This window comes from Ranitomeya imitator, chromosome 3 (genome assembly GCF_032444005.1).
Source record: "Ranitomeya imitator isolate aRanImi1 chromosome 3, aRanImi1.pri, whole genome shotgun sequence".
Classification (NCBI taxonomy): domain Eukaryota; kingdom Metazoa; phylum Chordata; class Amphibia; order Anura; family Dendrobatidae; genus Ranitomeya; species Ranitomeya imitator.
In genome coordinates this window covers 319949573-319974823 of record NC_091284.1, presented here as the reverse complement: position 1 = coordinate 319974823, position 25251 = coordinate 319949573, and the positions used below count along the sequence as shown (strand labels likewise).

The following is a 25251-nucleotide window of genomic DNA, read 5'->3' as shown; positions in this document are numbered from 1 at the left end:
AAGGACTCAGGACAGAGGTTGAATCAACTTTAATCCATGTCAACTGGCTGCAAGTGTGATTTAGTTATTGCCAACACCTGTTAGGTGCCACAGGTAAGTTACAGGTGCTGTTAATTACACAAATTAGAGAAGCATCATGTGGCACCCCTAGGGGTATTTGCCACAAAAATAGTTACTGACACTAAACACAAATACTAAAATAGCAAAACTGCACTACCACCTCCGGCCAGAAGGGGGAGCTCCAGAGACTCCCCTTAATCCATTCTGGTCTGAGAGAAGAAATGGCAGTTGGGCTAAGGAGCTGATAGTGAGAGGTCATACAGCTGAATTTCTAACAGCCCTATGACGGTTTCCAGGCCCAAATCACCGGCCTGAGGAGAAGAGGGACAGAGAAAAGGGACGTTGTGAGAACCGGGTAGCATTAATCACTACCCAGAACAGGCGCAAAGACTGATACCGGATCCGTGGCTGTATTCATTATATATAATACAGCAACCGGAAAAACGTGAGGTGATATCAGCTTCACTAGGGCCGGCAGCCAGTTCACATAGAGCAGCAGGGCCACACAGAAACTGCGTACAATAAGAGGCGAAGACCCCGGCAGGGTCAAAGTAACTCAGAGTTCCCATACAGACTCCGGTGTCAGAACTGGTTGTAAATCCCTTTATGTTGAAGTAAACTGGTTAAATGTTTCAGTGCCTCAGTCTTTCATTTGGACAATAGCCATCTATCCAGGATCGGGATCATCACCGCTGGGAGAACATGCTGCTGATCGAGTAAGTGCCTGTTCCCTCACGATACCCTTACACTGTGCATTGCCTGAGGCCACAGCACCGGGTCAAGCCACTCGTGACATCCCCAAGAGACAGACCCCATTGGTCCGGTGCTGGGTACCCCGGTCTCCTGGGCGTCACAATCACATGATTTTTCGAACAGTGCCAATACTTTTGTCCACCCCCTTTTTTATGTTTGGTGTGGAATTATATCCAATTTGGCTTTAGGACAATTCTTTTTGTGTTTTTTCATTTAAGACAAATTAAATGAAGATAATAATAACAAATAATTTGTGTTTGCAATCATTTTCAGGAAGAAAATGAGTATTATCTGACAGAAATGCAGGGGTGTCAATACTTTTGGCCATGACTGTATATCCACTTTGTGAGAATCTGAATCTCACTTTTTTTTGTGAAGACTGAACCAAAACTCAGGCCCTGTGCATAACACAGCACAATATAAGTGGCAGAAAGCGGCTGGCTGATATATGCAGGGGTGAACCTAGCCTCTCTGCTGCCTGAGGCGAGCTGCAAACTGGCACCCCCCGTGGGCCCCCCCTTTAACACATACCACGATTTATGATGCACAGATACAGCACAGAAATATAGCACAGCCACGTAGTATATAACACAGCTCGCGTAGCATATAGCACAGCCACGTAGTATACTGCACAGCCCACGTAGTATATAACACAGCCACATGGCATATAACGGCCCACGTAGTATATAACACAGCCCACGTAGCATATAGCAGTCAGGTAGCCTATAACAGCCCACGTAGCATATAGCACAGCCACGTAGCATATAGCACAGCCACGTAGTATATAGCTTAGCTTATATTTATTCTTTAACTTTGGGCCATGTTCACACATTGCAGGAAATATCCGCTGCGGCTTTGTGAGTGAATCCGCAGGTTACTGATTAGTTCACCCTACTCAGGCTATGGTGAAGTCCGCGGCAGGTTTCACACCCTCCATTTTTCTGCAGTGTGTGAATGGGATGGTGAAACTCCCGCTACCTGTATAGTACTATAGATTGCTGCAGACGTGTGCAGAATCCACAGCAAGGTCTGGACTTGTGAACTTGTAAAATCTGCAGGGAATCCACAGCACAGACAGAACTGTGAACACGCACAAGCTGCACCTGGTCCCTGACACACCCAGCTCTCCGCCAGTCTTCTGCAGCCGCCCGATAGTGTGCGCGGAGGAGCACAGAACAATGCAGCCGCCGTACCTCAGCAGCGGAGCTGCACAGAGCAGCAGTGGCCGGAGCACATATTTACCATACTGGAAAAGACTACATCAGGGAGGTAGAGGACCTTTCATGATGTCACGAGCATGTGATCAGTCACATGTCATCAGTGATCTCGCAGCTGAGCTAATGTTGCAGGAGGAGCAGAACCCGGCCAGTCACACACAGATCCGGCTCTTTTTGGTGATCCGGCTCTTTTTGGTGATCCTTCTCTTTATGGCCCCAGCACTTGCCCGGGTGCTGACGCCGGCCTTGAGCCCTGTATAATAGAGTACCAACTGAATCTGCGTCTCCAACGCAAATTCAGTTACTACAGCAGCAGAATCTTCCGGCCCCTCACTTCAGTGACGGCAGTGCCGCCTGAGGCAAAGTGCTCAACTTGCCACATGGTAGCGGCTCCCCTGGATATACGACAAACTAACAGGACTGAAGTATATCCACTTTGTGAGAATTTGAATCTCCCTTTTTTTGGGGGAGACTGAACCAAAACTCAGGCCCAGTGTATATAACAACGAAATCTAAGTGGCAGAAAGTGGCTGGCTGACATACGACAAACTAACAGGACTGAAGTATATCCACTTTGTGAGAATTTGAATCTCCCTTTTTTTGTTGGAGACTGAACCAAAACTCAGGCCCAGTGTATAAAACAACACAATGTAAGTGGCAGAAAGTGGCTGGAAGATATATGAAAAAAATACAAGGACTGTAGTGCAGTTTCAATCTCCCTACAATGATCTCAGGAAAAGTATGGCAGCAATAAAATGGACTGCTGCACACAAATTGTGGACAAATAAACAAGATAACTGTGCAGAAAGGAGCAACAGGATTTTTGCTTTTAAAAAAGCAGTTGGTTTGCACAACAGCGTGCAAACAGCAATGCAGCTATCAGGGAGCCTTATAATGCAGCCTAATAAGCTACAGAGCTGATGCACAAAAATATAGCCTTCACTCTCCCTGCAAAAAAATGGTGGTGTTTGACAGTGGAAATCGCTACAGCACAAGCAGTTTGGGGGTTAATCTTCCCTCCCTAACTATATCCCTTCTTCTGATGAAGCTGCAGCAACCACTCCCTATGCTGAGATTGGCAGAAGTAAGATGGCGGTCGGCGTGCACGCCCTTTTATAGCCCCTGTGATGCCTCAGAAAGCTAGCCAATCACGGTCATGCCCTTCTCTAAGATGGTGGGGACCGAGACCTATGTCATCACGCTGCCCACACTCTGCGTCCTCCTTCATTGGCTAAAAAGTGGCGTTGAAAGAGTCATATGAAACACGACTTTTGCGCGCAGATCGGCGACCTCATGGCCGATCCCACACTAGGATCGGGTCGGGTTTCATGAAACCCGACTTTGCCGAAAGTCGACGATTTTTGAATTTGTCCGATCCATTTCGCTCAACCCTAGTCAAGTATATAATTCCACATGTGTTAATTCATAGTTTTGATGCCTTCAGTGTGAATGTACAATTTTCATAGTCATGAAAATACAGAAAATTCTTTAAATGAGGTGTGTCCAAACTTTTGGTCTGTACTGTATACGTGTGTGTATGTATATATTTATATATATATATATATATATATATATATATATATATATATATATATATATATATATATATATACATATATATATATATATATATATACATATATATATATATATATATATATATATTTACTGCTCAAAAAAGTAAAAGAAACACTAAAATCCCACATCCTAGGTATCACTGAATGAAATATTCCAGTTGTAAATCTTTATTCATTACATAGTGGAATGTGTTGAGAACAATAAAACCTAAAAATGATGAACGTAAATCACAACTAATATCCCACATAGGTCTGGAGTTGGAATGATGCTCAAAATCGAAGTGAAAAATAAAGTTACAAACTGATCCAACTTCAGTGAAAATGCCTCAGGACAAGGAAATGATGCCCAGTAGTGTGTGGCCTCCACGTGCCTGTATTTTCTCCCTACAACGCCTGGGCATGCTCCTGAAGAGGCGGCAGATGTTCGCCTGAGGAATCTCCTCCCAGACCTGTACTAAAACATCTGCCAACTCCTGGACAGTCTGTGGTGCAATGTGACGTTGGTGGATGGTGCGAGACATGATGTCCCAGGTGTGTTCAATTAGATTCAGGTCTGGGTAACGGACAGGCCAGTCCATAGCTTCAATGACTTCATCTTGCAGGAACTGCTGACACACTTCAGCCACATGAGGTCTGGCATTGTCCTGCATTAGGAGGAACACCGTGCCAACCGCACCAGCATATCGTCTCACAAGGGGTCTGAGGATCTCATCTTGGTACCTAATGGCAGTCAGGCAGGGCCGGCTCCAGGTTTTTGAGGGCCCCGGGCGAAAGGGTCTCAGTGGGCCCTCCCTTTAACACATACCCCGATTTATGATCGCATATAAACACAGCCATGTAGTATATAACACTGCCCACGTAGCATATAGCAGCCCACGTAGCATATAGCAGCCCACGTAGCATATAGCAGCCCATGTAGTATATAGCACAGCCCACGTAGTATATAGCAGCGCAGCCCACGTAGTATATAGCAGCGAAGCCCACGTAGTATATAGCAGCGCAGCCCACGTAGTATATAGCAGCGCAGCCCACGTAGTATATAGCAGCGCCACTCACTCAGGCACTGGTAGGACTAGGAGCTCTTTCCTGAATCTGCCTCATAACTTCAGCAGCATGGCAGCCAGCCAGGGGCGGAGAGCAGAGCAGAGAACGTGCTCTCTCCGCCCACAAACAATGTCACACTGGCTGCCTTCTATTAACCCCTATGTGTGCCTGCCTGGCTGCACTGACTGAGTGAGAAGATACTTGTGTCAGAGCTGGCACATAGGGGTTAAGAGAACGCAGCCAGCAGTGACTTTGTGGGCGGAGAGAGTACGTTATCTCCTGCTCTGCTCTCCCAGCTGTATCTATGACAGTGTGAGTGGGCCCCCCTCTCTCTCTAGGGCCCCGGCATTTGCCCGGGTGCTGACGCCGGCCCTGCAGTCAGGCTACCTCTGGCAAGCACATGGAGGGCTGTGCGGCCCTCCAAAGAAATGCCACCACACACCGTTACTGACCCACTGCCAAACTGGTCATGCTGAAGGATGTTGCAGACAGCAGATCGCTCTCCATGACGTCTCCAGACTCTGTCACGTCTGTCACATGTGCTCAGTGTGAACCTGTTTTCATCTGTGAAGAGCACAGGGTGCCAGTGGCAGATTTGCCAATCCTGGTGTTCTGCTTCAAATGCCAAGCGTCCTGCATGGTGTTGGGCTGTGAGCACAACTGTTGTGAATTCTGTTGTCGGGCTCCCTCCTGTGGTCATGAATGGTACTTCGGCTGGTTCTGTCCATGGACTTCCTCTGGTGGGTGTTTCTGAGTTTCACAGGTGACGAGGTTAATTCGTTAGCTGCTGCTCTATTTAACTCCACTTAGATCTTTGCTCCATGCCACCTGTCAATGTTCCAGTATTGGTCTGTTCACTCCTGGATCGTTCTTGTGACCTCTCTTCCCATCAGAAGCTAAGTTCCAGCTTGTATTTCTTTGGTTTGCTATTTTTCTGTCCAGCTTGCTATTTAATTTGTTGTCTTGCTTGCTGGAAGCTCTGGGACGCAGAGGGAGCGCCTCCGCACCGTGAGTCGGAGCGGAGGGTCTTTTTGCGCCCTCTGCGTGGTCTTTTTGTAGGTTTTTGTGCTGACCGCAAAGTAACCTTTCCTATCCTCGGTCTGTTCAGTAAGTCGGGCCTCACTTTGCTAAATCTATTTCATCTCTGTGTTTGTATTTTCATCTTTACTCAGTCATTATATGTGGGGGGCTGCCTTTTCCTTTGGGGAATTTCTCTGAGGCAAGGTAGGCTTTATTTTTCTATCTTCAGGGCTAGCTAGTTTCTTAGGCTGTGCCGAGTTGCATAGGGAGCGTTAGGCGCAATCCACGGCTATTTCTAGTGTGTTTGATAGGTTTAGGGATTGTGGTCAGCAGAGTTCCCACGTCCCAGAGCTCGTCCTTATTATCAGTAACTATCAGGTCATTCCGTGTGCTCTTAACCACCAGGTCCATTATTGTCCTGACCACCAGGTCATAACACACAACCCCATCTGTGGACATCGGGCACTCAGACCATCCTCACGGAGTCGGTTTCTAACAGTTTGTGCAGACACATGCACATTTGTGGCCTGCTGAAGGTAATTTTGCAGGGCTCTGGCAGTGCGCCTCCTGTTCCTCCTTGCACAAAGGCTCAGGCTCTGTGTTGTTGGCCTTCTACTGCCCCCCCCCCCCTCATCTCCTGGTGTACTGACCTGTATACTGGTAGCGCCTCCAGCCTCTGGACACTACGCTGACACACAGCAAACCTTGCCACAGCTTGCATTGATGTGCCATCCTGGATGAGCTGCACTCCCTGACCCACTTGTGTGGGTTGTATAGTCTGTCTCATACTACCACGAGTGTGAAAGCACAACCAACATTCAAAAGTGACCAAAACATCAGCCAGAAAGCTTTGGTACTGAGATGTGGTCTGTGGTCCCCACCTGCAAGAACCGCTCCTTTATTGAGTGTGTTTGAGTAATTTCCATCTGTTGTCTACTCCGTCTGCACAACAGCATGTGAAATTGATTGTCAAACAGTGTTGCTTCCTAAGTGGGCAGTTTGATTTCACAGAAGTTAGATATACTTGGAGTTATATTCTGTTGCTTAAGTGTTCCCTTTATTTTTTTGAGCAATATATATATATAATATATATATATATATATTATAGAGAGAGAGAGAGACACACACACACTTGGGATATTTCCCTTAATCTCACCAGATGGAAAAGCTGTACTGTTCTTATTAGTAATGAAGTGGTGTAGTATCACAGTCTATAAAGTTCACAAGTGTGGGGGTTTTCAATCATATCTATAATATAACGCTGGGAGCGTCACTCTGTCCGAAGCCTTTATAGACTGCGCAGGCGCAAGCGCCGGCGCAGTCAGGGCCTCACAGAGTGACGCTCCCGGGAGATCGCGGTATGCGTTCACACTGAACGCACACCGCGATCTCCAACAGAGAAGCAGGGACCGCCAGGAGGGTGAGTATCGGCCATATTCACCTGTCCTGCGTTCCACCGCTGAGCGCCGCCATCTTCCCGGTCTTTGGCCTGTGACCTTCAGTTCAGAGGGCGCGATGACGCGCTTAATGCGTGCCGGCGCCGCCCTCTGACTGAATACTCACAGCCAGGAGACCGGGAAGATGGCGGCGCACAGCGGTGGAACGCAGGACAGGTGAATATAGTAAGTGCTGGGGGCCTGAGCTGGCTGCGATACCGGTACCTGACCCCCACAGCGCGCCGGTGTCCCCGCCTGCTCAGGGCAGCACATGACAGGATGGGGACGCAGGATGGGTGCAGCACATACCAGGATGGGGACGCAGGATGGGTGCAGCACATGACAGGATGGGGACGCAGGATGGGTGCAGCACATGACAGGATGGGGACGCAGGATGGGTGCAGCACATGACAGGATGGGGACGCAGGATGGGGACAGCACATGGCAGGATGGGGACGCAGGATGGGTGCAGCACATACCAGGATGGGGACGCAGGATGGGTGCAGCACATGACAGGATGGGGACGCAGGATGGGTGCAGCACATGACCGGATGGGGACGCAGGATGGAGCAGCACATGACAGGATGGGGACGCAGGATGGGTGCAGCACATGACAGGATGGGGACGCAGGATGGGTGCAGCACATGACAGGATGGGGACGCAGGATGGGTGCAGCACATGACAGGATGGGGACGCAGGATGGGTGCAGCACATACCAGGATGGGGACGCAGGATGGGTGCAGCACATGACAGGATGGAGACGCAGGATGGGTGCAGCACATGACAGAATGGGGACGCAGGATGGAGCAGCACATGACAGGATGGGGACGCAGGATGGGTGCAGCACATGACAGGATGGGGACGCAGGATGGGTGCAGCACATGACAGGATGGGGACGCAGGATGGGTGCAGCACATGACAGGATGGGGACGCAGGATGGGTGCAGCACATACCAGGATGGGGACGCAGGATGGGTGCAGCACATGACAGGATGGAGACGCAGGATGGGTGCAGCACATGACAGGATGGGGACGCAGGATGGGTGCAGCACATACCAGGATGGGGACGCAGGATGGGTGCAGCACATGACAGGATGGGGACGCAGGATGGGTGCAGCACATGACAGGATGGGGACGCAGGATGGGTGCAGCACATACCAGGATGGGGACGCAGGATGGGTGCAGCACATGACAGGATGGGGAAGCAGGATGGGGACACAGGATGGGTGCAGCACATACCAGGATGGGGACGCAGGATGGGTGCAGCACATGGCAGGATGGGGACGCAGGATGGGTGCAGCACATGACAGGATGGGGACGCAGGATGGGTGCAGCACATGACAGGATGGGGACGCAGGATGGGTGCAGCACATCCAGGATGGGGACGCAGGATGGGTGCAGCACATGACAGGATGGAGACGCAGGATGGGTGCAGCACATGACAGGATGGGGACGCAGGATGGAGCAGCACATGACAGGATGGGGACGCAGGATGGGTGCAGCACATGACAGGATGGGGACGCAGGATGGGTGCAGCACATGACAGGATGGGGACGCAGGATGGGTGCAGCACATGACAGGATGGGGACGCAGGATGGGTGCAGCACATACCAGGATGGGGACGCAGGATGGGTGCAGCACATGACAGGATGGAGACGCAGGATGGGTGCAGCACATGACAGGATGGGGACGCAGGATGGGTGCAGCACATACCAGGATGGGGACGCAGGATGGGTGCAGCACATGACAGGATGGGGACGCAGGATGGGTGCAGCACATGACAGGATGGGGACGCAGGATGGGTGCAGCACATACCAGGATAGGGACGCAGGATGGGTGCAGCACATGACAGGATGGGGAAGCAGGATGGGGACACAGGATGGGTGCAGCACATACCAGGATGGGGACGCAGGATGGGTGCAGCACATGGCAGGATGGGGACGCAGGATGGGTGCAGCACATACCAGGATGGGGACGCAGGATGGGTGCAGCACATACCAGGATGGGGACGCAGGATGGGTGCAGCCCATGACAGGATGGGGGCGCAGGATGGGTGCAGCACATGACAGGATGGGGGCGCAGGATGGGTACAGCACATGACAGGATGGGGACGCAGGATGGGTGCAGCACGTGACAGGATTGGGACGCAGGATGGGTGCAGCACGTGACAGGATGGGGACGCAGGATGGAGCAGCACATGACAGGATGGAGACCATATACCAATATAAATGCTCGCCACCCGGGCGTAGAACGGGTTCAATAGCTAGTATTGTATATTCAGCAAGGGAGTATGACACTACAACCTGAAATTACTACTTCATGGATCCATCTCTAAATCTCTAACTGATATGTCTTAGATCCAAATAGTCTAATACAACCTCAAGTGATGCTTACTGATTTCATTAAAGTTCTCTTATGCATATGGAAGGAACTACTCAACGACAAAATCCTATTCGGTTTAACACAATATATTGACCTCTATCTAGGATATCAGCCAGCTAATTTGCAATACAAGTAATGATGGCAAATAAACCCAGTTATTAAACTACAGGTCTACTCAAATGATATGAGACTCATTAAATAAAAAACTTTGCTGTATTTTCCGCCCTGTCCGAAATGGTAGAATACACATGCGCTCCATCCCCCTCCCTGCTGGCACTACAGAGAATCAACATATGTAAATTGCATCATGATTTTAGATGCGTTCAGGTTAAGCATTGTCCTTCGCTTCAATATCTATATGAAATTGATGTTACATCACATTACTTTGACATGATTCTGTAATGGCTTATTATTAGCACTCATTTGGAACTAATGTATGAAAGCTGATTAAGATGCAAAGGGTGGGAGACAACTTCACAGGTTAGGTATTTACCCTACTGGTAAATATATGCATGAAAAGAGAAATGGGAGTGTTTACTGGGGGAGGGAAGTTATTTAATGTTTGACCAAAAAGACCACTCAAACCATATGTTAATAAAGGATAATTTATCTCAAATGTCATAAGATGGAAATATTTAGATATCAATATATGTATAACCCACCTGGAATGGGGTACCATAATTGTGTCCTATGGTATCCTTAGTGGGTCCCTCCACTCACCCCTGGGTTTATAGATCATAGTATTACGGTCACAATCATCCTAAACCAGGGTATTGTTTCCTGTCAAAGGACTAATGCATAACCATTGAGGCTAAATGAAGCTCGAGAAGCTCAATTGTTCATTGAGCCCACCTGGATAAATTGTCTCTAACCAGAAGATCCATCTACTTTCTCTTTGCAAGGTTTTCCTATCCCAGTGTACTTGACGGATAGAGGGGGCAACACTCTCTTTTGTCTTAAAAGAGATATTTCCCATGTCCCCACCATGTTGTGCACTGACGTGTCGGGCAAGTGGTATCTCTCTTATTCCTGATATCTCCTAAGTGTTCTCCAATACAAGCTCTCAATTGTATTTTGGCTTTCCGACGTTTTGGGGAGATATAGGGGTACATAAGTAGACTACTCCGGAGGTTTTGCAATTTGCACATTCTATTTTTATATGTTCTATTTGTTACTACGCTAGTAAACGTATTGGGTGTAATATGGTGGCAAAAACTACAATAGCCACATCTAAACCTGCCCACCGACATATTCTCTAACCATGTTTCTTCTTTTTTGGGGGGGAGTGAATGCACAAGAAGATCTTTTATGGATTTGCCTCTTCTATATGTCACGGATGGACCTGATGATATCCGTTTTGAGATATTGGAGTCGGTTTTAAGAATGTCCCAGTGTCTCCTGAGGATATTCATGATCTTGGGTTGTTGGTCGTTTTAAGTACCTATCAATCTGGTTAGAATATCTGTATCAGATTCTACTTTAGGGGTCAGTAATGATGTTCTGTTATTGCCCAATGCATTATGGTAAGCTGTATAAATTTTAGGTTTGGGATATCCACGATCTCTTAATCTATTTTTAAGGTCCTGTGCCTTGTTGCAAAAATCTGCCATCGTAGAGCAGTCACAAAAACTGCCCCTTAGGTATTCCTCGCTTTTTGGGGGTGAGGTGATAACTTTTCCACCTGAGATATAAGTTATTATTCAGGAGGTGGTGTTTGGCGGTGTGGGGTCTTCACCGACATTTTGTGAAAGCCCGGAGACCCCGCGCTTTCCATGCTTTACAGTGCATTCGCAATTGAGATCTCAGGAGACTAGACCTCAGGGTTGTATTTTCTTTCTGTCCTCTTTCTCCAGCATAGAGACCCGCAAAGAGAACGTTTAGTGCGCACTATCTGGTACCCCATAAAACATGTGAATGGAGCAGGAATCATAGCGCTTGTTCAGACCACAGTGTACACATTCTAACTGTGGTTTTCAAGAAGGTCGATGCGGTTTTTTACATGTCCCAGTTTTTCCAGTTTTTGTTCCTAGTCACGGTTTATATTGCCCAAAGCAAGTCTATGGAATCCTGAAAAACTCACAGCCTTTCTGGTGCCAAAAACTGCTGATGGTAAAAGCTGACTAATTACTGATTAAAATATGATCCAAAACGGTAATGTCCACTTTTTTTTGCATGAGTGAAAATATCACTGTTGTCTGAATGAACCCTTATAGACCTGCTGAGCGTTGGGGATCCGTGGATTTTATTCATCATAATTACAATAGCCTTGTAAATATAAATGTTATTGAAAACAGATATTGGTCTTGTTCTCTTTTCCCAGATTGTTTGACTGGCTGGTGAGCGCAATAAATCAAAGCATATGTTCTGAATCTGGAAGATGGAAACATTTTATAGGTAAAGTAAATGTATTCAAAAACATTCTTAACCCAGATTAGATTTACCTGTCGTTATCAGTCTAAGTATCAGTCTCATTCATGCGTCAGTTTTTCTAGTTCGAGTTCTATGTTTTCACGGATAGCACTCTTACCTATGATGGTCTATGGCAGGAGTGGGCAATTAATTTTCCCAAGGGGCCACATGGGAGATCGTGACTGTTTTGAAGGGCCGAACCAATAGGATGAAATTAATTCTGCTCAATATTAATATTAACATTAATTACATAATTAATTTTATTATTTTATAAAATAAATATTAATGTCAGTCCACTTGGTGCAACAGCTCTCCAAGGTGTGATCACTCCTTTTTAGATGCAGAATAACAAGCAGATCTAATTTAATGCAGGTGTTAGTTTTGGGAATTGAAATTTAGAGGGTGATTCCATAATTTTTCCCTCATAATTGAGTGAGTCCATAATTGTTTCCCTTTTTCTAAAAATAGTAACACATACTGACTACAACATTTTTTGTTCTTGATTTCTTTTAGTGTCTATTAAAGCCAGAAAGTTGTCATTTGAAATTACTGTAGTTATGTAACATGTCTGTGATCTGCATATTTTATTTAAAAAAAAATAAACAACTGAATGAACATCCTCCATGGCCAGTGATTACATAATTTTTGCCCGGCGTTGTACACTAGAGAAGCTGAGGCCAAAAATATAAATGCTCTGTTCTCCAAAGAACCATCCAAGGTGAACTCCTAACTACAGATCAACAGCACAAATTCAGCAACTCCACCAATAGCAGAGACTCAACAATACTGGAGGAACATATTGGAGAAGGAAAAAACACACAACACCAGGGTAATGTGGCTGCAAGATCTGAGAATGAAACACAGCAACCACCTAGAGCAAAAACCAGTCACGATTACAGAAACAGACCTCCAAAAGCGGGTCAAGAACATGAATAGCTGGACTTCACCTGGCCCAGACATAATCCAAGCCTACTGGCTAAAGAAATTAGCAGTGGTACATGAACGCATGGCAAAGCAGATGAACCAACTGCTAGAAGAAGGCCAACACCAGCTGGGCTAACACAAGGAAGAACAGTGCTGATCACGAAGGATCCTCACAAAGAAACAGTTCCATCCAACCACCACCCAATAACCTGCCTTACAACAACATGGAACCCCTGTCAGGCATCATAGCTACCAAGCTACAGAACCATATGAACCAGTATATGAATCTAGCTCAGAAAGGCATTGGGGCCGACACCAGAGGCTCTAAGCACCAGTTCCTAGTAGATATAGCAGTCACTCAAGACACAAGATCCAGACAGACCAATCTCAGAAGAGCCTGGATTGATTACAGGAAAGCCTATAACTCAATGCCACACACATGGATCTGAGAATGTTTGGCTCTCTACAATGTCAACAATAAATTAACAACCTTCCTCAGAAACTCAATGGGGCAATGGAGAACAACATTGTAAGTCAACTCAAGACAACTAGCACAAGTGACCATCAAATGCAGCATATACCTAGGTGATGCACTGTCCCCATGGCTGTTCTGCTTAAGCTTGAACCCACTCAGTCAGATAATTACTGGCTATGGATACAAGTTCAAGAGTGGAAACACCATCAGCCAGCTCCTCTACATCTATGACATCAAGTTGTATGCGAAAAATGAACGAGACATCAATTCACTGATCCACCTGACAAGGATTTACAGTGAAAGACATCGGGATGTCCTTCGGACTGGAGAAGTGCAGCCGGTTGGTAAGAGAGGCAAAGTAGTCAAGACTCATGGAGTTGAATTACCAGCAGGGCACATAGCAGATGTACAAACATGCCGCAAGTACCTCGGCATCCCACAGGGATACGGTAACCATGATGAGGAGGCAGCAACATCCAAAAACCATCAAAGGGTAAGACTGGTCCTGAAGAGTCAGCTCAATGGGAAGAATAAAATCCGTGCCATCAATACATATGCCCTGCCAGTTATCCGATACCCTGCTGGCATAATGTGTTGGCCAAAAGAAGAGATGGAAGCTGCTGATGTGAAGACTCGAAAGCTCCTCCCAATGCATGGAGGTCTCCACCCTAAGTCTAACAACCAAAGATTGTATACCAACAGAAAGGAGGGTGGGCGAGGTTTGATAAGCATCCAAGCCACCATCACGGATGAAACAAGGAGTATCCAGGAATACAACAGAAAAATGTCACCAAAAGATGAGATGCTGAGAGAAAGCCTAAGGCAGCAACAACAACAGATCTGGAAGGAAGAACAGGAACATGAAGCGCCATGGCAAGACAAGCTGCTGCATGGGATGTACCATCGGCAGATAATGGAGGTGGCTGACATGGAGAAATCCTACCAATGGTTGGAGAAAGCTGGATTCAGCGACAACACAGAGCCACTAATCATAGAGGCACAAGAGCAAGCACTAAGTAGCAGATCCATAGAAGCAGGAATCTACCACACAAGACAAGACCCAAGGTGCAGACTGACTATGCATAGAAACCTCAGAAACCGTCCAGCACATAGTGGCAGGGTGCAAAATGCAAGCAGGAACAGCGTATACCGAACGCCACAACCAAGTAGCGGGAATTGTATACAGGAACATCTGCACAGCATATGGGCTAAGTCCTCCTAAATCCAAGTGGGAGAACCCAGAAAAAGTGGTGGAGAATGAAAGGGCTAAAATCCTGTGGGACTTCAAGATCCAGACGGATAAGCAGGTGTTGCTAACCAACCAAACGTTGTAATAGTAGACAAGGATCAGAAGACCGCAATGATGATAGATGTGGCAGTGCCAAGTGACAGCAACATCAGAAAGGAGGAATATGAGAAGCTGGAGAAATACCAGGGCCTCAAAGGATAACTGGAGAAGATGTGGAAGGTAAAGGCAACAGTGGTGATAGGAGCACTTGGAGCAGTGACCACTAAGTTGGAAGAATGGCTACAACAGATCCCAGTAGCAACATCTGAGCTCTCTGTCCAGAAAAGCGCAATGCTGGGAACAGCTATGATCCTGCGCAGAACCCTCAAACTTCCAGGCCTCTGGTAGAGGACCCAAGAATGAGGAAGGACAACAAAGACCACCCCCATTGGGGGAGGGAAGATTATATATATATATATATATATATATATATATATATATATATATATATATATATATATATATACTGTGTGTGTGTGTGTGTATACAATGCCTGCAAGTAGTATTCAACCCCCTGCAGATTTAGCAGGTTTAATAAGATGCAAATAAGTTAGCCTTCAAACTTCAAACAAGAGCAGGATTTATTAACAGATGCATAAATCTTACAAACCAAAAAGTTTTGTTGCTCAGTTAATTTTTTATACATTTTAAACATAAAAGTGTGGGTCAATTATTATTCAACCCCTAGGTTTAATATTTTGTGGAATAACCTTTGTTTGCAATTACAGCTAATAATCGTCTTTTATAAGACCTGATCAGGCCGGCACAGGTCTCTGGAGTTATCTTGGCCCACTCCTCCATGCAGATCTTCTCCAAGTTGTCTAGGTTCTTTGGGTGTCTCATGTGGACTTTAATCTTGAGCTCCTTCCACAAGTTTTCAATTGGGTTAAGGTCAGGAGACTGACTAGGCCACTGCAACACCTTGATTTTTTGCCTCTTGAACCAGGCCTTGGTTTCCTTGGCTGTGTGCTTTGGGTCGTTGTCTTGTTGGAAGATGAAATGACGACCCATCTTAAGATCCTTGATGGAGGAGCGGAGGTTCTTGGCCAAAATCTCCAGGTAGGCCGTGCTATCCATCTTCCCATGGATGCGGACCAGATGGCCAGGCCCCTTGGCTGAGAAACAGCCCCACAGCATGATGCTGCCACCACCATGCTTGACTGTAGGGATGGTATTCTTGGGGTCGTATGCAGTGCCATCCAGTCTCCAAACGTCACGTGTGTGGTTGGCACCAAAGACCTCGATCTTGGTCTCATCAGACCAGAGAACCTTGAACCAGTCAGTCTGAGTCCTCCAAGTGATCATGAGCAAACTGTAGACGAGCCTTGACATGACGCTTTGAAAGTAAAGGTACCTTATGGGCTCGTCTGGAACGGAGACCATTGCGGTGGAGTACGTTACTTATGGTATTGACTGAAACCAATGTCCCCACTGCCATGAGATCTTCCCGGAGCTCCTTCCTTGTTGTCCTTGGGTTAGCCTTGACTCTTCGGACAAGCCTGGCCTCGGCACGGGAGGAAACTTTCAAAGGCTGTCCAGGCCGTGGAAGGCTAACAGTAGTTCCATAAGCCTTCCACTTCCGGATGATGCTCCCAACAGTGGAGACAGGTAGGCCCAACTCCTTGGAAAGGGTTTTGTACCCCTTGCCAGCCTTGTGACCCTCCACGATCTTGTCTCTGATGACCTTGGAATGCTCCTTTGTCTTTCCCATGTTGACCATGTATGAGTGCTGTTCACAAGTTTGGGGAGGGTCTTAAATAGTCAGAAAAGGCTGGAAAAAGAGATAATTAATCCAAACATGTGACGCTCATTGTTCTTTGTGCCTGAACTACTTCTTAATACTTTAGGGGAACCAAACAGAATTCTGGTCGGTTGAGGGGTTGAATAATAAATGACCCTCTGAAAAGACTTTTCACAATTAAAAAAAAAAAAAATAAACAAAGAAATAACATTCTTTTTTGCTGCAGTGCATTTCACACTTCCAGGCTGATCTACAGTCCAAATTTCACAATGCCAAGTTAATTCCAAATGTGTAAACCTGCTACATCTGCAGGGGGTTGAATACTACCTGTAGGCACTGTATGTGTATGTATATATATATATATATATATATATACATACTAGATTGTGGCCCGATTCTAACGCATCGGGTATTCTAGAATATGCCTGGCGGCCTCGACCAATCAGAGAGCCGGGATTTCCAGGACAGACGGAAAAACCCTTAGACAATTATATATATAGATATATATATATATTCAAAGAAGCTTTATTGGCAGGACCAAATACACATCAGTTTTGCCAAAGCAAATGTATAAAGGCAATAGGGATAGGGACTGTGGAGATGTTGGGTAGGAGCTGTAGGGAAGGTGGATGGGGGCAGATCCATTGTGGGGGCTATAGTCCATGGCATATACATATATCTATTTACACTGTCTATATATGTATGTGTGTGTGTATATATATATATATATATATATACTAGATTGTGGCCCGATTCTAACGCATCGGGTATTCTAGAATATGCATGTCCCCGTAGTATATGGACAATGATGATTCCAGAATTCGCGGCAGACTGTGCCCGTCACTGATTGTTCGAGGCAACCTTTATGACATCATCATCGCCATGGCAACCATTATGACGTCTACGTCGATACTGTGCCCGTCGCTGAATCAGAAACGTGGGATTTCTACGTCCTTTATGACATCATCGTCGCTGTGCCCGTTGCTGATTGGTCGAAGCCTGGCGGCCTCGACCAATCAGAGACGCGGGATTTCCAGGACAGACAGACAGACATACAGAAAGACAGACGGAAAAACCCTTAGACAATTATATATATAGATATATACTGTGTGTATATATATATATATATATATATATATATATATATATATATATATATATATAACCAGCTGAAGAGCCCGGCGTTGCCTGGGCATAGTAAATATCTGTGGTTAGTTATAGTACCTCACGTCTCTTATTTTCCCATCATGCCTCTCATTTTCTCCCTTACACCTCTCATTTTCTCTCTTACACCTCTCATTTTCCCCCTCACTACTCTCATTCCTCCCTAACACTTGTTATTTCGACCTCACATCTGTCATTTTCCAATCACTCCACTATTTTCCCTCACTCCGCTCATTTTGCACCCACACCTTTTCATTTTCACCTCACATCCCTCATTTTCACCTCAGTATATACATGTTTGTCATCTCCCTTATATGTAGTATACACCTGTATGTCTTCTCTTGTATATAGTATATACCTGTATGTCATCTCCCCTGTAAATAGTATATACCTGCTGTATGTCATCTCCTCCTGTATATATTATATACCTGTATGTTATCTCTTCTGTATATACTATATACCTGTATGTCATCTCCTCCTACATATAGTATATACCTGTATGTCATCTCCTGTATATAGTATATACCTGTATGTCATCTCCCCTGTATATAGTATATACCTGCTGTATGTCATCTCCTCCTCTATATACCTGTGTCATCTCCTCTTTTATATAGTATATACCTGTATGTCATCTCCTCTTGTATATAGTATATACGTGTGTCATCTCCTCCTGTATATAGTATATACCTGTGTATCATCTGCTCCTATATATAGTATATACCTGTATGTCATCGCCTCCTGTATATAGTATATACCTGTGTCATCGCCCCTGTATATAGTATGTACCTGTGTCATCTCCCCTGTATATAGTATATACCTGTATGTCATCTGCAAAGAGTTTGTATGTTCTCTCCGTGTTTGCGTGGGTTTCCTCCGGGCACTCCGGTTTCCTCCCACATTCCAAAGACATACTGACAGGGAATTTAGATTGTGAGCCCCAATGGGGACAGCAATGATAATGTGTGTAAAGCGCTGCGGAATATGTTAGCGCTATATAAAAATAAAGATTATTATTATTATTATCTCCTCCTGTGTATAGTATATACCTGTGTGTCATCGCCCCTGTATATAGTATGTACCTGTGTCATCTCCTCCTGTATATAGTATATACCTGTATGTCATCTCCTGTGTATAGTATATACCTGTGTGTCATGTTCTCCTGTATATAGTATGTACCTGTATGTCATCTCCTCCTGTATATAGTATATACGTGTGTCATCTCCTCCTGTATATAGTATATACCTGTAAGTCATCTCCTCCTGTATATAGTATATACCTGTGTGTCATCAGCTCCGGTATATAGTATATAACTGTGTGTCATCAGCTCCGGTATATCTATATATATAATTGTCTAAGGGTTTTTCCGTCTGTCTGTCTGTCCTGGAAATCCCGCGTCTCTGATTGGTCGAGGCCGCGAGGTATTATACAGCTGCCGTATTTCCTATATGGTACATTAGTTGCTCTTGTAGTTTGTCTGCTTATTAATCAGATTTTTATTTTTGAAGGATAACACCAGACTTGTGTGTGTTTTAGGGCGAGTTTCATGTGTCAAGTTATGTGTGTTGAGTTGCATGTAGAGACTTTTGTGAGATGAGTTTTGTGTGGCGACATGCGTGTAGCAACTTTTTGTGTGTCGATTTGCATGTGACAGGTTAGTGCGCGTGGCAAGTTTTATGTGTGGTGCGTTTTGAGTATGTGCAACTTTTGCATGTGTTGCAACTTTTGTGCATGTGGCAATTTTTCCGCGTGTGCAAGTTTTGCGTGTGGCGAGTTTTCCATGAGGTGAGTTTTGCACGTGTGGCTAGTTTTGTGTGAGCCTAGTTTTGCGCGTAGCAAGTTTTGAGCGGTGACTTTTGTGTTTCGACTTTTATGTAGGCGAGGTTGGTGTATGTGGTGAAATGTGTGCTGAGGGTGGTATATGTGTTCAAGCACGTGGTAGTTTGTGGCGCATTTTGTGTGTTTGTTCATATCCCCGTGTGTGCTGAGTATACCATGTCGGGGCCCCACCTTAGCAACTGTACGGTATATACTCTTTGGCGCCATCGCTCTTACTCTTTAAGTCCCCCTTGTTCACATCTGGCAGCTGTCAATTTGCCTCCAACACTTTTCCTTTCACTTTTTCCCCATTATGTAGATGGGGCAAAATTGTTTGGTGAATTGGAAAACGCGGGGTTAAAATTTCACTTCACAACATAGCCTATGATGCTCTCAGGGTCCAGATGTGTGATTGTGCAAAATTTTGTGGCTGTAGCTGCGACACCTCCAACACTTTTCCTTTCACTTTTTTCCCCATTATGTAGATAGGGACAAAATTGTTTGGTGAATTGGAACGCGCGGGGTTAAAATTTCGCCTCACAACATGGTCTATGACGCTTTCAGGGTCCAGACGTGTGGCTGTAGCTGCGACGGTGCAGATGCCAATCCCGGACATACACACACACACACATACACACATTCAGCTTTATATAATAGATTGTCTAAGGGTCACTTCCGTCTGTCTGTCCTTCTGTCACGGTTATTCATTCGCTGATTGGTCTCGCCAGCTGCCTGTCATGGCTGCCGCGACCAATCAGCGACGGGCACAGTCCAGAAGAAAATGGCCGCTCCTTACTCCCCGCAGTCAGTGCCTGTCGCCCGCATACTCCCCTCCGGTCACCGCTAACACAGGGTTAATGCCGGCGGTAACGGACCGCGTTATGCCGTGAGTAACGCACTCCGTTACCGCCGGTATTAACCCTGTGTGTCCCCAACTTTTTACTATTGACGCTGCCTATGCGGCATCAATAGTAAAAAATGTAATGTTAAAAATAATTGAAAAAAAAAAAAACCTGCTATACTCACCTTCCATAGTCGCTCGCGCTGGCCGCCATCTTCCGTTGCAGGTTCCGGTGGCAAAGATGGTATGGGAGAAGGACCTGCCATGACGTCACGGTCATGTGACCGCGACGTCATCACAGGGCCTGCGCGACAAGGACCTGCCATGACGTCACGGTCATGTGACCGCGACGTCATCACAGGTCCTGCGCTCACACCAACCCTGGGACCGGAAGCTGCCGTGGACTACAAGGGGCCCTCGGAAAGGTGAGTATATGTTTATTTTTTAACCTGTGACAAACCTGGCTGGGCAATATACTACGTAGCTGGACAATATACTACGTAGCTGGCCAATATACTACGTGGCTCTGTGCTGTATACTACTTCGCTGTGCAATATACTACGTGGCTCTGTGCTGTATACTACGTCACTGGGCAATATACTACGTGGCTGCACAATATACTACGTCACTAGGCAATATACTACGTCACTAGGCAATATACTACGTGGCTGGGCAATATACTACGTGGCTGGGCAATATACTACGTGGTTGGGCAATATACTACGTGGTTGGGCAATATACTACGTTACTGGGCAATATACTACGTCACTGGGCAATATACTACGTGGTTAGGCAATATACTACGTCACTGGGCAATATACTACGTAGCTGGGCAATATACTACGTGGCTCTGTGCTGTATACTACGTCACTGGGCAATATACTACGTCACTGGGCAATATACTACGTAGCTGGGCAATATACTACGTGGCTCTGTGCTGTATACTACGTCACTGGGCAATATACTACGTCACTGGGCAATATACTACGTGGCTGCGCAATATACTACGTCACTAAGTAATATACTACGTAACTGGGCAATATACTACGTGGCTGGGCAATATACTACGTCACTGGGCAATATACTACGTGGTTGGGCAATATACTACGTTACTGGGCAATATACTACGTCACTGGGCAATATACTACGTGGTTAGGCAATATACTACGTCACTGGGCAATATACTACGTAGCTGGGCAATATACTACGTGGCTCTGTGCTGTATACTACGTCACTGGGCAATATACTACTTGGCTGGGCAATATACTACGTCGCTGGGCAATATACTACGTCACTGGGCAATATACTACGTCACTGGGCAATATACTACGTAGCTGGGCAATATACTACGTATCTGGGCAATATACTACGTGGCTGGACAATATACTACGTGGCTGGGCAATATACTACGTGGCTGGGCAATATACTACGTGGCTGTGCAATATACTACGTGACTGGGCAATATACTACGTGGTCATGTATATTCTAGAATACCCGATGCGTTAGAATCGGGCCACCATCTAGTGTATATATATATATATATATATATATATATATATAGTACATACTGTGTATGTGTATATATATATATATATATATATATATATATATTTTGGGAGCAGCACATGACAGAATAGGGCAGCACATGACAGAACGGGGGCGCAGGATGGGAGCAGCACATGACAGAACGGGGGCGCAGGATGGGAGCAGCACATGACAGAACCGGGGGCGCAGGATGGGAGCAGCACATGACAGAATGGGGGCGCAGGATGGGAGCAGCAAATGACATAATCGGGGCGCAGTATGGGAGCAGCACATGACAGGATGGGGACGCAAGTATTCAAGAATCACCCGACACTCAAAAATTGTGAAAAGTTACAATTACAGTTTATTATTATCCAGACATAGAACCAGTTTGTTTGTTGAACGTTTTCGGTCCCAGATGGACCTTCTTCAGAACAGTTCAATTTATCTGGAATGGAAGGATAATGCGTATGGCCAGTAGGGGGATCCCTCTGACAATGTACTGGCTATCACCACACTACATGCAATGTGTACATCTGGGGTGTGTAGTGCACAGCGGCGCTACAGAGATCCGGAGGTCAGCACGTGGTGAAGCAGCAGCACTGGTGGTGTGCTAGGTCGCCGAGGGGAAGCGTGCTTCCAGGATGGGGACGCAGGATGGAGCAGCACATGACAGGATGGGGACGCAGGATGGAGCAGCACTTACCAGGATGGAGACCATATACCAATATAAATGCTCGCCACCCGGGCGTAGAACGGGTTCAATAGCTAGTGTATATGTGTATATATGTGTGTATATATATATATATATATATATATATATGTGTATATATATATACAGTATATATATATATATATACACAAACACAAAGGTTATATACTTCGAATCTATACTATGTATTTTGGTATATAAGCTGCCAATGCCACCCACTGACCATGATGGGCGTGTGAAACGGTGCAATTGGTTACAATATTGTTTACAATATTTTCAAGGTTACCGTGGCCTCCCTGAAACTTATTAATTATATGTAAGTTGAATTGATGAAAAGCAAAATAGCCTTTTATTGATATTATTTCTTTTTTGTACCCCAGGTTTGCTTGATGTATACGGATTTGAATCTTTTCCACAAAACAGTTTAGAACAGTTGTGCATTAACTACGCTAATGAAAAACTTCAACAGCATTTTGTATCTCACTACATGAAAGCTCAACAGGTAATATTGAAGCGTGCTTTTTTTTTCCTCACTATGTACATATAAATTCAGGAAAGAAATACAGTTAGGGCCAGAAATATTTGGACAGTGACACAAGTTTTGTTATTTTAGCTGTTTACAAAAACATGTTCAGAAATACAATTATATATATAATATGGGCTGAAAGTGCACACTCCCAGCTGCAATATGATAGTTTCCACATCCAAATCGGAGAAAGGGTTTAGGAATCATAGCTCTGTAATGCATAGCGTCCTCTTTTTCAAGGGACCAAAAGTAATTGGACAATGGACTCTAAGGGCTGCAATTAACTCTGAAGGCGTCTCCCTCGTTAACCTGTAATCAATGAAGTAGTTAAAAGGTCAGGGGTGGATTCCAGGTGTGTGGTTTTGCATTTGGAAGCTGTTGCTGTGAGCAGACAACATGCGGTCAAAGGAACTCTCAATTGAGGTGAAGCAGAACATCCTGAGGCTGAAAAAAAAGAAATAATCCATCAGAGAGATAGCAGACATGCTTGGAGTAGCAAAATCAACAGTTGGGTACATTCTGAGAAAAAAGGAATTGACTGGTGAGCTTGGGAACTCAAAAAGGCCTGGGCGTCCACGGATGACAACAGTGGTGGATGATCGCCGCATACTTAATTTGGTGAAGAAGAACCCGTTCACAACATCAACTGAAGTCCAGAACACTCTCAGTGAAGTAGGCGTATCTGTCTCTAAGTCAACAGTAAAGAGAAGACTCCATGACAGTAAATACAAAGGGTTCACATCTAGATGCAAACAATTCATCAATACCAAAAATAGACAGGCCAGAGTTAAACTTGCAGAAAAACACCTCAAGAAGCCAGCTCAGTTCTGGAAAAGTATTCTATGGACAGATGAGACAAAGATCAACCTGTACCAGAATGATGGGAAGAAAAAAAGTTTGGAGAAGAAAGGGAACGGCACATGATCCAAGGCACACCACATCCTCTGTAAAACATGGTGGAGGCAACGTGATGGCATGGGCATGCATGGCTTTCAATGGCACTGGGTCACTTGTGTTTATTGATGACATAAGAGCAGACAAGAGTAGCCGGATGAATTCTGAAGTGTACCGGGATATACTTTCAGCCCAGATTCAGCCAAATGCTGCAAAGTTGATTGGACGGCGCTTCATAGTACAGATGGACAATGTCCCCAAGCATACAGCCAAAGCTACCCAGGAGTTCATGAGTGCCAAAAAGTGGAACATTCTGCAATGGCCAAGTCAATCTCCAGATCTAAACCCAATTGAGCATGCATTTCTCTTGCTCAAATCCAGACTTAAGACGGAAAGACCCACAAACAAGCAAGACCTGAAGGCTGCGGCTGTAAAGGCCTGGCAAAGCATTAAGAAGGAGGAAACCCAGCGTTTGGTGATGTCCATGGGTTCCAGACTTAAGGCAGTGATTGCCTCCAAAGGATTTGCAACAAAATATTGAAAATAAAAATATTTTGTTTGGGTTATGTTTATTTGTCCAATTACTTTTGACCTCCTAAAATGTGGAGTGTTTGTAAAGAAATGTGTACAATTCCTACATTTTCTATCAGATATTTTTGTTCAACCCTTCAAATTAAACGTTACAATCTGCACTTGAATTCTGTTGTAGAGGCTTCATTTCAAATCCAATGTGGTGGCATGCAGAGCCCAACTCGCGAAAATTGTGTCACTGTCCAAATATTTCTGGCCCTAACTGTATATCTTGGTACCGTGTTAGCCAGTAGATAGAAAAATATTTAGAATTGAGAGTCCTCAGTGGTTGATACCTTTTAATGGCTAACTGAAAAGATGGTAACAAATTACAAGCTTTCGAGACTACACAGGTCTCTTCATCAGGCAAAGACTAAAACAAATTCTGAAGAATCACATATTTATGCACAACATAGCATAAAAAAAAAAGAAAAAAGGGAAAAAACATGGATAAGACAGGTGACATGAAGGAGAATTACCATGAGTGATAAACAGTTATGTCCATAAATATTTGGCCAGTTCTTAGATAAGGATTGTTTTATTGGGGTCTGGTTCTGTTGTGATTACCCCTCATAGTTTGAGGGGCAAGTTCCTTAGTTGATGTAAAAAGACATAAATCCGTGCGACACATTCATTCCTGCAGTGAGAGTGTCAAAGGTCATCATCAGTTTATATTCCCAGACTCTTCTGTCTCTCTGAGATTTGAAGCTACCTTTTAACACAAGTAATTTCATGTCCATAATGTTATGATTTGGGAGACAAAAATGGATTGCCACAGGTAGATCTATTCTTTTTACTCTTATTGTGTGGCGGTGAGAATTCATTCTTGTTCTAAGCTTTTGCCTTGTCTCCCCCACATACAGACCCCCAGTTGGACATC

At 45.2% G+C, this 25251-nt stretch overlaps 1 protein-coding gene across 3 annotated transcripts in view; it reads left to right on the top strand.

The window, feature by feature from the left end:
* Positions 1-25251, top strand: part of MYO19 (myosin XIX) — a 411745-nt gene that overhangs the window by 250274 nt on the left and 136220 nt on the right. For all 3 annotated transcript variants that reach the window (XM_069756629.1, XM_069756628.1, XM_069756627.1), the window contains 2 exons: positions 11809-11882; positions 22762-22883. In XM_069756629.1, coding sequence (XP_069612730.1) covers positions 11809-11882; positions 22762-22883 — 196 coding nt within the window. The remainder of the gene's footprint in view (positions 1-11808; positions 11883-22761; positions 22884-25251) is intronic.